Source organism: Aquarana catesbeiana, linkage group LG05, assembly GCF_042186555.1.
Source record: "Aquarana catesbeiana isolate 2022-GZ linkage group LG05, ASM4218655v1, whole genome shotgun sequence".
Classification (NCBI taxonomy): domain Eukaryota; kingdom Metazoa; phylum Chordata; class Amphibia; order Anura; family Ranidae; genus Aquarana; species Aquarana catesbeiana.
Window position 1 is genome coordinate 457,743,885 of NC_133328.1, and position 14,267 is coordinate 457,758,151.

At 42.8% G+C, this 14,267-nt stretch overlaps 1 protein-coding gene across 7 annotated transcripts in view; it reads left to right on the forward strand.

Moving 5' to 3' along the window:
• The window catches only part of PPP4R1 (protein phosphatase 4 regulatory subunit 1), a 152,865-nt gene extending 139,020 nt beyond the window's left edge, over window positions 1-13,845 (forward strand). For all 7 annotated transcript variants that reach the window (XM_073631341.1, XM_073631342.1, XM_073631343.1 and 4 more), the window contains exons 19-20: window positions 4,137-4,278; window positions 12,762-13,845. In XM_073631341.1, the coding sequence (XP_073487442.1) occupies window positions 4,137-4,278; window positions 12,762-12,925 (306 nt within the window). In that variant the 3' untranslated portion in view covers window positions 12,926-13,845. The remainder of the gene's footprint in view (window positions 1-4,136; window positions 4,279-12,761) is intronic.
• The last annotated feature ends 422 nt before the right edge of the window (window positions 13,846-14,267 follow it).

The following is a 14,267-nucleotide window of genomic DNA, read 5'->3' on the forward strand; positions in this document are numbered from 1 at the left end:
AACACCGCCAAGAGTTTAGGGAGCAATACGCCTCCATACCTCTTGTAAATTTCTATTGGCAGACCATCTGGCCCGGGGGTTTTTTGATTCGTCATGTCTGCGGTTGCCTTTTGTAACTCTTCCAATGTCAGTGGGGCTTCCAGTTCCTCCCTGTCTTCTCTTGACAGTGAGGGAATTTTCCGCCTTTCAAAGAAATCCCACATTTCCCCTTCTACATTAATTTGTGATGTACTATACAGGTTTTCATAATAACTTTTAAACTCATTCACTATTTCCGGAGTGGTTCTTTTGATTTTCCCTACTTTATCCCATATTGCTGGTATGAAGACTGGGGGTCACTATTTGCCTTCGCTATCAGGACCAGGGTTCTTCCTACTCGTTCTCCCTCCCCAAAAAAATTCTGTCTCTGGAACATTCTTTTATTTTCCGCTTTCTCCAACATTAGTTTCCTATATTCTTCTTGTCTCTCTACCCACTTCCCATATCTGTCTAGGGTTGGTTCCTCCACATACTGCACTTCTGCCTGTCTCACTTTCTCTCTTACTTTGATCTCCTTAGCCTGTGATTGTCTCTTAACATGGGGGATTTTCTGTATCAACACACCCCGAAGAAAGGCCTTCAAGGTGTACCAAGTTACTCCCAGTGGAGCTGACCCTAAATTTAGGTTTACAAATTCCTCTAGGCTGGCTGCAATTCCCCATGTCTTCTATTATTTCAAGCCAAAAGGGATTTGCTTTCCAATCTCCTCCACTGTAACCCATCCCTATTTTTATTGAAATAACTACGGGTAAGTGGTCCGAGATCCCACTTGGTTCGTAATCCACTTCCTCCGTTATGTTCAAAACGTCCTCATTACATAGCACAAAATCAATTCTGGACAAGGTGGCATGTGTCCTAGAGTGGCAGGAGTACTGTTTTTTTTCCCCTGGGTGCCTCCTCCAGACATCCACCAACCCTATCTCCTCACAAAATTGGAAGAGCAGGCCTCCCCCCCGGGAGCCATCCTCGGTGGAAACCCATCTATGCTTTGATTCATAGTCATATTACCCTCCCTCCTAGATTGTAAGCTCTAACGAGCTGGGCCCTCTGATTCCTCCTGTATTGAATTGTATTGTACTTGTACTGTCTGCCCTAATGTTGTTGTAAAGCGCTGCGTAAACTGTCGGCGCTATATAAATCCTGTATTATAATAATAATAATAATATTGAAATCTCCTGCCACTATAACCGGCACCCCCCCCCGGTTTATCTGCGATGAACCTCATTAAGTCACACATAATTTCCACAATAAGTGGGGGAGGCATATAAACGTTGGCTAACACACACTCTCTATTTTCAATTACACAGAAAAGAAAAATATACCGTCCATTCTCATCCACCTTACTCTGCCTACAGGAGAAGACCAATCCAGAATCTATCAATACACTTACACCTCTTGAATATGAGGTATGGGTAGAGTGATATTGCAACTGGTAATTCCTGTGCCTTAAAGCACCAGTTGTTCCTTTCTCAAGGTGTGTCTCCTGCAGGCAAAGTATTTTAAATCCACTAATACCAGCCATAGAAACAATTACCTGTCTTTTAGACATATCCCTACCCCCCCCCCGTATCCCTACCCCCCCCCCGTACATTCCAAGAGCATATCTTGACTTTTCTAGTCTGATTTAGGGTTTTTCCTCTTCCCTCCCTAATACCTATCATTCTCCTGTCCCTTTCCTTTTTCTCCATTCAGGATACCTCTTAACCTTACCCCTTATTCCTTCGTGTCTAAAATTCTGGGGTATTTTAACCCTGGTTTCTGTGTTCCCCTTTAGTTATTTTCCTTCCAGTGCAAACTCAGTATATATTCCATAGTGTTTCTTACTTCTCCTCTTCCCAGCATACCCCACATTCTCTCCACCCCCCCCCCCCCCCCACTCTCTCTCTTCCTCATCATACCAAAATATGTCTCTTCCTCCTTCGTACTCCTTTCCCCCCAAGGTGATACTTCTCAACCTTTTCGTTACCTTTTTACTTTGTGCATTGCTTACCCAGACCTTGTAAGTGGGGAATCATCTCCAATGTGTTCATAAATATTTTTTCCCCCCTCCCCTACCCTCACTCCCTCACATCTCTCTCTGTCTCTGTCTCTCTCTCTCTGTCTCTGTCTCTCTCTGTCTCTATATATATATATACATACATACACACACAACTATATATATGTCCTGAGATGGGGAAAAAAGTCCCGGAGTCTCAGAAAATAAAAAAATTAACAAAAGAAGAAAAACATTGGGTTACATAAACGTATCCAATTTTCAGTTTTTCTCATATTCCTTCACCCCGCTGTATCCTTTCTTCATTCTTTTCCAGCCATGATGTTACTTCTGCAGGCATATAAAAAAACCTGACTTCCCCAAATACTGTTATTCGTAAGGGTGCCGGATAGAGTAGTGCATAATTGATATTAAGCTATTGCAGTCTACGCTTACACTCTCTAAACTTTGCTCTTTGTCTCTGTAATTCAGGGGAGCAGTCCGGGTATATTGAGATCCTTACACCCTTATACTGTATGTTTTTCATCTCTCTCTCTTTCTGGAGAATAATGACCTTATCCTTATAGTACAAGAGCTTGATAATAAAGGGGCCTTAGATGGCCCCCTGGAGATGGTGTCCTAGAGACTATGCGCGCGTTTAATTGCGAAAAAACTTGATAGAGAATCTTTACCAAACATTTCCTGAAGCCAAGCAAGCCTCCATATATTCTGAGGGGTTATTACCTTCACTTCTCTCAGGGAAACCAAGAACCCTAATATTTTTCCTACGTATTCTATTCTCCATATCGTCCATTTTATGCATACACATATTTAGTTGTTCCCTCATTAGCTATACCTCTTGTCTCATCGGGTTCACATCGTCTTCTACCTGGCTAAGTCTCCCCTCAAGAGCAGTTGTCCGTGTACATTCCTCTTACACATCATGTTTTAAGGATAGTAGGTCTTCTCTAATGCATTTAAGCTGGTCAGATAGTTCAAATAATGATGACTTACAGTTAATTGCCAAAAGAATAACTTTCAAAGATGGCTCCTTCTCTGTTACTACAACTGGCACAGAAATTCCTTCCACTATTTCCTTATTTAATCCATGCTCACCCTCCGGGACCACAGATGCCGCTGGTGCTGCCGATGATGGTGTTTTTGCTGCTGGGCCTTGACTTCTCCTCCCCACAGGGTGGCCGGCCTGGAGACCCTGATGTTGCGTCCCCCCTGCCTGTCCACCCTTCTTGGGTGTCTGATTTAGCGTGTGGGCGAATCGCTCCAGCTTCGCATCGGCTTTTTCTTTTAAGCCCGCGTTGTATTTGGGTTCCGGCTCCATCCTGCATGGCCGCCTCCTCCGTTCCCCATCTCCTGGTCATACTGGAGGGAGTGTCCGCTCGGGGTTCACGGACCTTACGGACGGCTTCTCTTTCCCGGGTATGCGCCTCCTCCCCTCTCACTGAGGCGCACATTGCTGGAACCTACCACGGGAGAGACGCAGGAGAGCGTGCTGTCAATACGCCGTCTAACCACGATGTCCATCACACCAATCGGCTGCTCTGTTTCCTCAGTTTCTCCTTCCGCACTCTGCTTTGCTGTATCAGACGTGTATCAGGCTATTTCAAGCATGGGAGCGGGCGCGAGGTCCGGGCTCACAACGACCTCTCACCTCAGCATCCGGTCACGCCCCATTTCCCACCGCATTTGGTATCACTCTGCCTGTGACAGGAGGTAGGGTGACATAACTCTAATCTCTACCTGCAAGGTTGGCTTTATAGGATGCTGCAAGAGAAAAGAGCCACCCTGAAAAAGCATACCTGGGGCAGCAGTCGTGGCCCCAGCTTAAACTGAAACAGAGGCAAAGATTCAAAGATAAATAAACTGCATACTCAGTAAGTGATTTAAATGAGCCGTTCAAAGTGCTGATAAAACTGAGGGTCTAATATCACTTTAATTATGCGCAGGCTTTAGTGTTGCCATATTCGTGTGTATAATGACACAGACTGTGGAATATATGCTTTGCTCCTAGGAGACAGGGCACTTGCAGAATAATAGGTGTTGAATTGTCACTTTAACATATTAATACTCTAGTGTGTTTGTTTTTTTTTGTTTTTTTTTCTTCTAGGCTCTCATAGAAGATGACTGCCTTCCTATGGAGCAATTTGCTATGCATTTAATGCCTCATCTCCTGCAGCTTGCCTCTGACCGAGTACCAAATGTTAGAGTTCTCCTTGCAAAGACCTTAAAGCAAACACTGTTAGAGAAAGGTAAGCTAAGAATTCCCAGCAGCTTTAGAAGACTTTGTATACTTAAATATTTTTTAAATCTTCTGAAGAAATATAAAGCATGGAGGATTTCCTTTATAGTTTTCGAAGACTGCGTAAACATACACCTTGAAATCTGTAAATTATGTGGCAGAAGTTGACAGATTCATGTACGTGTTTGTAAGGTGTCTGTATATATAAATCTGTTGCAACTCTGCCAGAACTGTCACATGCATCTCTTGTGAAGAAGCAGAGTTTTACAGGCAAAGAAGATATTTGGAGAACTTTAGAGAGTAATGGAAACCTCAGGTATCAGATCCAGTGAAATTTTAAGACAAATTTTGTTGCAAAATTGTCTCAGATGCAAGGCAATAATTACCTGTGCGACACAATAATTTTACTGCAACATAGAAGAGGTCTTATTTACCTCCACTTTCTTTATTAGGCTCTATTCACATTTGGTGTTTTTGAATCTTGCTGCGATTGTGCCTGTGATCTCAAATCGCACTGAAATTACAAAAGGAATATTCGGGTGCCATTTATTTTTAATGGCATCTAAAAAGCAGTGCGTTTTTGCCACAATTATTACGACAAACCGCAACGCGCAAAGCTTAATATATGTCAGACAAAGCTACACTCAATATATTTAACTACCTATCCAAGCTGCTACCTTTCTCACATGAGTAACACAAATTAATAAACTTAAAAAGTGTAAGTAAGGCAGCGCTAATGACTGAACTTATATGCAATTTATAAAGGGCAGTATAAATGAAACAATGTAAATAAACCAGTGCTGATGTCACAGTTCCATATACAGTTCCAATAGCGCCACTTTGCAAACCTCTACAAAATGTCTCCAACCCAAAAAAGGAAATTCACCAGTGCTTCATCTGCTGTGAAAGAGTATCAAGAATCCTATGCACACCCCTTGGACCGCATGAACTCACCAGAAAGGTTGAACCTTTGTAACAAAACAAAGATCAGACTCGCTGCATTCATTTTGTAGCATGATCCTCCTCTTTCCCAGACTTGCAGGGCTCCACTCACAGGGTAAAAAGCAAGAAACTAAAAGGCTCATCACAAAAAAAACAAAGGAAAATGTATCAAAAATGTAAAAACACAGTGCAGTCACATATGTTGGTGCTTGTAAACTTTAAAAGGACTGTCAAGCTTAAAAACGTATAAGGATTGCAACCACTCCACCTGTCACAAGAGCCAGAATACGTTCCACGTTAATGCCGCCTGGTATTCGGCAGTCCAATAATGACATCAGAGACAATCCGATCCACCGTAATGAATTTCGCCAATCGACTTTAGTCTGTGCTTTTTAAGCAGGTGCTAAGCTAAGCCTCTGTTTTTAGCTAGTGTATTTAGGTGATGGATGTACCTACAGATACAGATGTCTCTCTGAAGATCTTATTTTGTGAGCTTAGTTCTTTATTTACAGTGGCTTGCGAAAGTATTCGGCACCCTTGAACTTTTCAACCTTTTGCCACATTTCAGGCTTCAAACATAAAGATATAAAATTTTTATTTTTTGTGAAGAATCACCAACAAGTGGGACACAATTGTGAAGTGGAACGAAATCTTTTGGATTTTTGAAACTTTTTTAACTAATAAAAAAATGAAAAGTGGGGCGTGCAAAATTATTCGGCCCCCTTGCGTTAATACTATGTAGAGCCACCTTTTGCTGCGATTACAGCTGCAAGTCGCTTGGGGTATGTCTCTATCAGTTTTGCACATCGAGAGACTGAAATTCTTGCCCATTCTTCCTTGCAAAACAGCTCGAGCTCAGTGAGGTTGGATGGAGAGCGTTTGTGAACAGCAGTTTTCAGCTCTTTCCACAGATTCTCGATTGGATTCAGGTCTGGATTTTGACTTGGCCATTCTAACACCTGGATACGTTTATTTGTGAACCATTCCTTTGTAGATTTTGCTGTATGTTTGGGATCATTGTCTTGTTGGAAGCTAAATCTCTGTCCCAGTTTCAGGTCTTTTGCAGACTCCAACAGGTTTTCATCCAGAATGGTCCTGTATTTGGCTGCATCCATCTTCCCCTCAATTTTAACCATCTTCCCTGTTCCTGCTGAAGAAAAGCAGGCCCAAACCATGATGCTGCCACCACCATGTTTGACAGTGGGGATGGTGTGTTGAGTGTGATTAACTGTGTTGCTTTTACGCCAAACATATCGTTTTTGCATTGTGGCCAAAAAGTTCGATTTTGGTTTCATCGGACCAGAGCACCTTCTTCCACATGTTTGGTGTGTCTCTCAGGTGGCTTGTGGCAAACTTTAGATGAGACTTTTTATGGATATCTTTGAGAAATGGCTTTCTTCTTGCCACTCTTCCATAAAGGCCAGATTTGTGCAGTGTACGACTGATTGTTGTCCTATGGACAGACTCTCCCACCTCAGCTGTAGTTCTCTGCAGTTCATCCAGAGTGATCATGGGCCTCTTGGCTGCATCTCTGATCAGTCTTCTCCTTGTCTGAGCTGAAAGTTTAGAGGGACAGCCAGGTCTTGGTAGATTTGCAGTGGTCTGATACTCCCATTTCAAAATGATCGCTTGCACATTGCTCCTTGGGATGTTTAAAGCTTGGGAAATCTTTTTGTATGCAAATCCGGCTTTAAACTTCTCCACAACAGTATTACGGACCTGCCTGGTGTGTTCCTTGGTCTTCATTATGCTCTCTGTGCTTTCAACAGAACCCTGAGACTATCACAGAGCAGGTGCATTTATACAGAGACTTGATTACACACAGGTGGATTCTATTTATCACCATCAGTCATTTAGGACAACATTGGATCATTCGGAGATCCTCGCTGAACTTCTGGAGTGAGTTTGCTGCACTGAAAGTAAAGGGGCCGAATAATTTTGCACGCACCACTTTTCAGTTTTTTAATTGCTAAAAAAGTTTAAAATATCCAATAGATTTCGTTCCACTTCACAATTGTGTCCCACTTGTTGGTGATTCTTCACAAAAAAATAAAAATTTTATATCTTTGTTTGAAGCCTGAAATGTGGAAAAAGGTTGAAAAGTTCAATGGGGCCAAATACTTTCGCAAGCCACTGTAATGGCCTATTCTGAACACCCCCGCTGAGCCAGGGCTTTATATAGATTGGTCACTTGTGACCAGAAGGCCAAGAGGGAATGTACCCGGATCCCGCATGCAAGCCGGTCGGTATTTGATCCTGTGGGCAATGATCTCTCTAGGGTATTATGTATTCAGGGACATTGCTGGCAGGGTGCATTACAGGTCCAGGACTGTGATACGCCTGGGGGGAAAAGTCGAGGCCCTGTGGGAGGTGACTTGCCAATTGCCACAGGTTTTCTGGCTTGTGTGGACATCTCAGCTGGGTGGCAGCTCCCCTATAGAATATTAAAGACCTACTAATCATCAGCAAGCCATGGGCCTTACACATGCTTAAATGTTTTTTCATGAATTATATTTGTTCAGTGATTTATGTTTATGGATTTTATGTATGTAAAGGTTTACATTTAGTTATATACCTACTTGAATAAGTTCGATACACATGGTTTCACTTGATTATAATCGGCTTGATTTCTACATTAACCGCTTGCCGACCAGCCGCTGCAGTTATACTATGGCAGGTTGGCTCGGCTGCGCCAATCGCCATAGCTGTACGTTGGCTAGTACACGGCGATCTGTGGGCACATGCGCAGATTGGCCAGCAGGGGAGACAGTCAGTGGGTCCAACAAACTATGTCCGCCGGCCGCCTGAAATTGTTCCCCGCAGTTACAGAACGGGGATCTGCCATAGTAAACAAAGCAGATCTCCATTCTGACAGGGGATCACAGAGATCCTGTCTTTATACTATGCGGGAAGACTGATTTGTGTGTTGTCCCAGGCAGCCCATCTCACCACACAGTTAGAAACACACTGAGGAAACAGAGTTAATTCTTTGATCGCCCCTGATGTTAACCCCTTCCCTGCCAGTGCCATTAGTACAATGTCAGTGCATATTTTTAGCACTGGTCACTGTAAAAATGTCAATGGTTCCCAAAAAAGTGTAAAAAATGTCAGTTGGGTGTCCGGTCTGTCTGCCGCAATGTCGCAGTCCTGCTAAAAATTGCTGATCCCCGCCATTACTAGTAAAAAAGAAAAAAGACATAAATTTATCCCTTATTTTGGAGACGCTATAACTTTGCTTTTGGGATTTTTTTTTTTTTAACAAAAATATGTAGCAGAATACAAGTTGGCCTAAAATTATGAAGAAATTCGATTAAAAAAAAATTATTGGGTGTGTTTTTATAGCAGAAGTATATATATATTTTTAATTGTCAGTCCTATACCTGCAGGCATCATTCAGGTATAACCACTCAAAGTCCAGCAACATACCAGTACGTTGCTGGTCCTTGTTGGGCATATATTGTAATGTTCTTTTTTTCATGCAGCCTGTGGGCTGAACAAAAAAAAAGAGATTGATCGGCGGGTATGCCCACCATTAGAATACTGCCCTTCATCCACCCATTTCTAATGATGGGCATACATGCACCATTTTTTTTTCTTTTTTTTTTCTTTTAACTGTGGTGGTGAAATCACCTCCTACAGTCGCTGAGTTTCATATCGTGAGAGCAAGCGCTGTTGCTGTCAAGATTAATAAATCAGTGCTGCAGCTGAATGGCGTACCTGAAAAGCAAACAAATGGTAATGATAAAACATTAATTCAATAAAACAACTTGATTTTTTTAACGCAATCTGTGCCTAAAAAATATATGCTGAAGCATGGGGGCAATCCGCCCCTACCTTTAGGAGCAAATCGCGCCTCCACCCCTGCCCCCATGCTTTGGCATATATGCTCCTTTTTTTTTTTTTTTTTTTTTTTAACTGTGGTGGTGAAATCGCCTCCTACAGAGCTGGAGTCACAGCTTTACGTATCGTGGGAGCAAATGCTGTCAGAATAAATAGACCCGTGCTGCAGCTGAATGGCGTACCTGCTAAGCAAATGATGGTTAACAATAAAACATTACAGTATAACAGTAAGCCATACCATACCTGCAAAACAAATACAATAAAATGCATAGTAAAAATAAAACATTACAGTTCTAACAAACAGTAATAATAGATATAGAACAATAGAGAGCGGACAATATAGAGCAAACAATAGAGAAGAAAAATAAAACCACAACTATTTTTGGATTTTTTATTTGTTGTTTTTTGTGTTTTTTTTTTTTTGCACTTTTATATAAGCTGTAAAGGTTCCAGACTAGGGTCTCTCAAAATGTGATGGCCATCTCATCTTTTGAGACCCTGTGTAAGTGTGCCTAGGACTGTGCAAAGCTGTGTACCCTACGCTAATACTCCACTAGTATGTGGTAGCGTTCGAAACAGTCACCAATGCAAAGACCAAGTTGGTCAGGACAAGAGGGACAATAAAAGTGAAGGTCATGCCTATATCTGCGCTTTCTACAGATAGTCTTTGGGTAGGGGTACCAGGGAGGACATGCAGAAAATGCCTCTCATGCAGCCGGCTCACTGCATTTGGATTGGGAAGTTGGGCCACAGCACCGTCTGGAAACAGAAGGGCTGTAAATGATCTCTTCCTGGAATTTAAGGAAGGATCCAGTTCGTCCTGAAGTTTTGTATAGCACATAAGCATTCAGCAGAGCCAATTGGAATAATTATACAGACACTTTTATACCAGCATCTGGCCTCACGGGCAATTAGGTACGGTGCCAACAACTGGTTGTTGAGGTCCACCCCTCCCATATTAAGGTTATATTCGTGGACACAGAGGGGTTTCTCCACAACACCAGTCGCCGTAGGAATTTGGACCGTCGTGTTTGCGTGAAGGGAGGACAGAACGAAAACATTCTTATTATCCCTCCACTTCACAGTGAGCAAATTATTACATCTCACGCAGGCTCTCTCCCCCAGCCTAAGATAGGAATCTATAAGCCACTGGGGTAAGCCCCTGCGATTAGCTTGCACGGTGCCACATGTGCCAATTCCAAGATCAAACAAGTGAGTAAAAAGTGGCACACTTGTGTAATAATTGTCCACATACAAGGGGTACCCCTTTCCAAATGAGGTGACACCAAGTTCCACACAATCTTACCAGCGAGCCTATGTAGTCTGGGCAGTTCTCCGGCTCTACGTAACTATCTCTTCCCTTGTAAACCATAAAACTATATGTATAGCCTGTTGCCCTTTCACAGAGCTTATACATCTTGACCCCATATCTGGCACGTTTGCTAGGAAGATACTGTTTGAATGACAAGTGGCCAGGAAACTTAATCAGGGACTCATCAACGCGGACAACTTGATCGGGAGTAAACAAGGCTGCAAACTGCTGGTTGAAGTGGTTTACAAGGGGCCGAATTTTGTAGAGCCGATCGTATTCAGGGTCACCCCGAGGCCGACAGAGTTCATTGTCATTGAAATGCATGATCCGCTCGTATCGTGTCCTTGTCATGGAGGCAGAGAACACGGGCATATGGTGAATTGGGTCAGTGGACCAATATGACCACAACTCACTTTTTTAGTTATGCCCAGGAAGGTCTTAAATTCAGGAACCGTTATACAGTAGGTTTCCAATCTCTGGCAAGGGTCAACTGGGGATTAGCGGCGATGAATTGACCAGCATACAAATTGCTTTGGTCCACAAAAGATCTATAAAGATCTTCTGTGAAAAACCTCAAATATAACTCAAGTGAAATAAAATCAACTGTTTCCACCTGAATTCCGGGTTGGCCAGTGAATGGGGAAGTACTGGTGCTGCAGAAGTGGTGGGCTCCCAATTCAGATTGGCAAATGCAGCAGGAACGACACTATGGGCTCAACGGGCCTCTCTTTGACTTCTTGGTGGCTGAGGGACACTAGTTGTGCTAGCCACCTCATCAGCTTGAACTGCACTTATGGGACTTGCCACGTCAGCACGTGATATTGCAGTGCTGGATGTACAACCAGGATGTACTAGGTCGCTAGTGCTTGCCAGTTCACCAGAAGGATGAGCGGCACTAGTACTGGCTCTCTGCTCCATACGAGAGCCCTGTGGTTCTTGCACCTCAACAGCAGAAGAACAGGGTCGGGTACGCCTGACTACTCCGTCGTCAGAGCCATTTGTCAGGGTGCCGCTGCTGTCTACAGGTTTGTATTCTGAGCCTGAATTTGACAGTTGGGCGAGTTCCTCTTCACTCTCATCTGTCATGCTCAGAAACATGTAGGCCTCTTCACTAGTGTACCTTCGATTGGACATTTTGGCCTCTAAATTTACTGGTACACTAGTGAGACAGGAAAAAAGAGCACCTGACTGTCAGCTACTGCTTCCAACGCTACCAAAAAAACTGTTCGCGTTCGCAGGGATCAGGCCTGACTCTGTGAATGCTGCAGTTATGTGTTTAGTGTTTTGTAATTGACCGTGATGGATTGATACTGCACTTGAGTGGGCTGGACGGAGGGGCTAAACGCAGGTGCTAGCAGGTTTCTGGGCTGATCCCGCTAACACTGTGTTTTTGGCAACCCTAAACTACTGGGGACGCTAGTATAGATCTGATCAGATATTGATCAGTTCAGACTTTATACTACTAAGGGAGGTGTATGGTGCGTGCTTGAGTGTTGGCACTAATCTGACGCTGCCTGGGGCGACGCAGACCCTAATTGATGCTAAAAGCTAACTGATATCACCCGCTGGGTGATCAGGGGGTTTAACCTTTTATTAGGTAATATATGATGGGTGCCCTGGCGCTATAAAAAAAAAATAACTAACTGACCAGCTTTACCCGTGACACTAATACAACGATCACTGGTGATGGGGTGATCAAGGGGTTAAACCTTTATTAGGGGGGGTTGGGGGAGGTCCCTAGACCTAACGCTGATTAGTGTCACAAATGACACCAGTGCAGTGATCAAAGAAAAATATGAACACTGCACTGGGTGACACAGTGACAGGGAGTGAAGGGGTTAACTGGGGGAGTGGGCGATATATGTGCGTATGTGTACTGTGTCAGTGTAGTGTTGGTGCAACTCACGTTTGGACATCCTCTCTCTTCTCTCTGGAACGGAAAAGAGTTCCACAAGGGGAGATGACATCACTTCCCCGTCTGTGTTTACACTTACACAGGCAGGGGAGGATTTCATTCCTCAGGTCCGATCAGCAGGTCCAAGCCAGAAATCATTGGCCTGGGCTTGGAGACTGATCGGTTCTGAAATGAATCTGATTGTCGTAGCCGCCGTAACATAACATCGCTTCACCCACCCGTGCCATTCTGCTGCATTAAAACTGTGGCGGCTGCTTGGGAAGTGGTTAAAGAAACTTTAATGAAATGTGGGAGAACAAAACAGAATGATGAGCTCAACGGTGTCAAAAAGGGAGGTCACTGTCCTATCTATACTGTGAGCAATTCTAACTCTTAGCAGTATTGTATTTTTTGCTGTATTAACCAATTTTAGTTTCAAATATATTTTTCACTAGATTAATTATTTCTTACAATTTACTGTTTTTCTTTTTTAATTTCTTTCCAGAATACTTTTTGACTGCTGCCAATTCACATCAGGAAGCTGTGGAGCAGACAATTGTGGTTTTACAGATGGATTATGATAATGATGTGAAGTATTTTGCCAGTATACACCCTGCTAACACCAAACTCGCTGATGATGCCATGAGCACCGCATCCTCCACCTACTAATAAAGGCCATCTAGAACCCCAAGACAGTGTTGTCTAGGGCCTTTGAATTGTTTTCCTGTTCTACATTAGTAGGGAGGAGGAACCACAAACTCTCAGAGGATTGCCACCAAAGCCTTAAATCTTCTGTCTTCCTGCGATGTCAAACTTGAACTCAATGACAAGTAACTTCTATCTACTAGAGGGGAAACTTGTAGCCTACATTGCCCTGATATAACCCAGAGGTTCACTTCCTACATCTTTCACTGCAGGAGCTAGTACTAAAGTGATGGCATATGGAGAACTGTACATGTGCTGTGCCATAACACATTTCTTATGCTGGAGCCCATATTATGGATGGGAGGTAAAGTGGCTTGTCTTAGGCAGTAGCACTGTTTTAGTATCCACGGACCGCGCCCTACAGTGAATTTTGTCCAGAACACTGTTCCTTGCCGTTGTAGAAATTTCCAGTATTATTTGCAAAGGGGTTTTTATTAAAAAAATGTATTCCCCCATCATTTTCTTAACATATATGAATAGTTTCCTTTCAGGAGGTGTGTGTTATATGAGAAAAAGGGTAACATTCCTTTTTTTCTTAAGGGCTCCCTGCTAACACTACACTAGAATCTGATTTTAATCCTTAAATGCAGCATATTGCTGTACTTAGGCAGGCAACATTGCTGTTAAGTACCTCTGTTCTAATTAGTTTTCATGCTGGTCATGGCCTAAAGAAAATGCATTAGTTCATGTACTTCAAGTCAAGTTTGTTTTTTAACTTGAAACTGATCAGATGTGAGGTGCATCACTATTGGTCTTCGTGTAAATGTACATATCTGCCTGTGCTCCCTGGAGTGCTGCAGTCTTTAATCATGCTGTTTAAAGCTCCGTTGTAATACAAGTTTATCTGCTTGTCTGAATAAAATGTATTAATACGTTTCAAGAAATCTTACTGCCCTCATTATAAAATCTATGTTCAGTATTGCTTTAAGCAGGTACAAGTATATGAAAAATAAGTACACCTTTCTAAAAAGACCTCAGGTTCAGATATCGCCTATCCTGCAACAGGCATGACTCTAAATATAAAGTGTTACTGTGGTAAGTGTTTTATTAAGTGTTTTTAAAAAAGAGTAGCGTTGCAGATGGCAAATGCCAGTAAGTACCAATATGGAAGGTCGGCACAACCTACTAAGGCCTCATGCACACACTAAGTTTTTACAGCTGTTGTTTTTGGCTTTGGTTAGTCATTTTTTTTCTGCAGCCAATAAACTCCCCAGCATGTTATCCTATGTGTCCATGCGCACATAGGCTTTTATTAGTGTTTTCTGGCTGGAAAAAACCCCTGGAACTAGTGAGTTTGAAGAGGAGT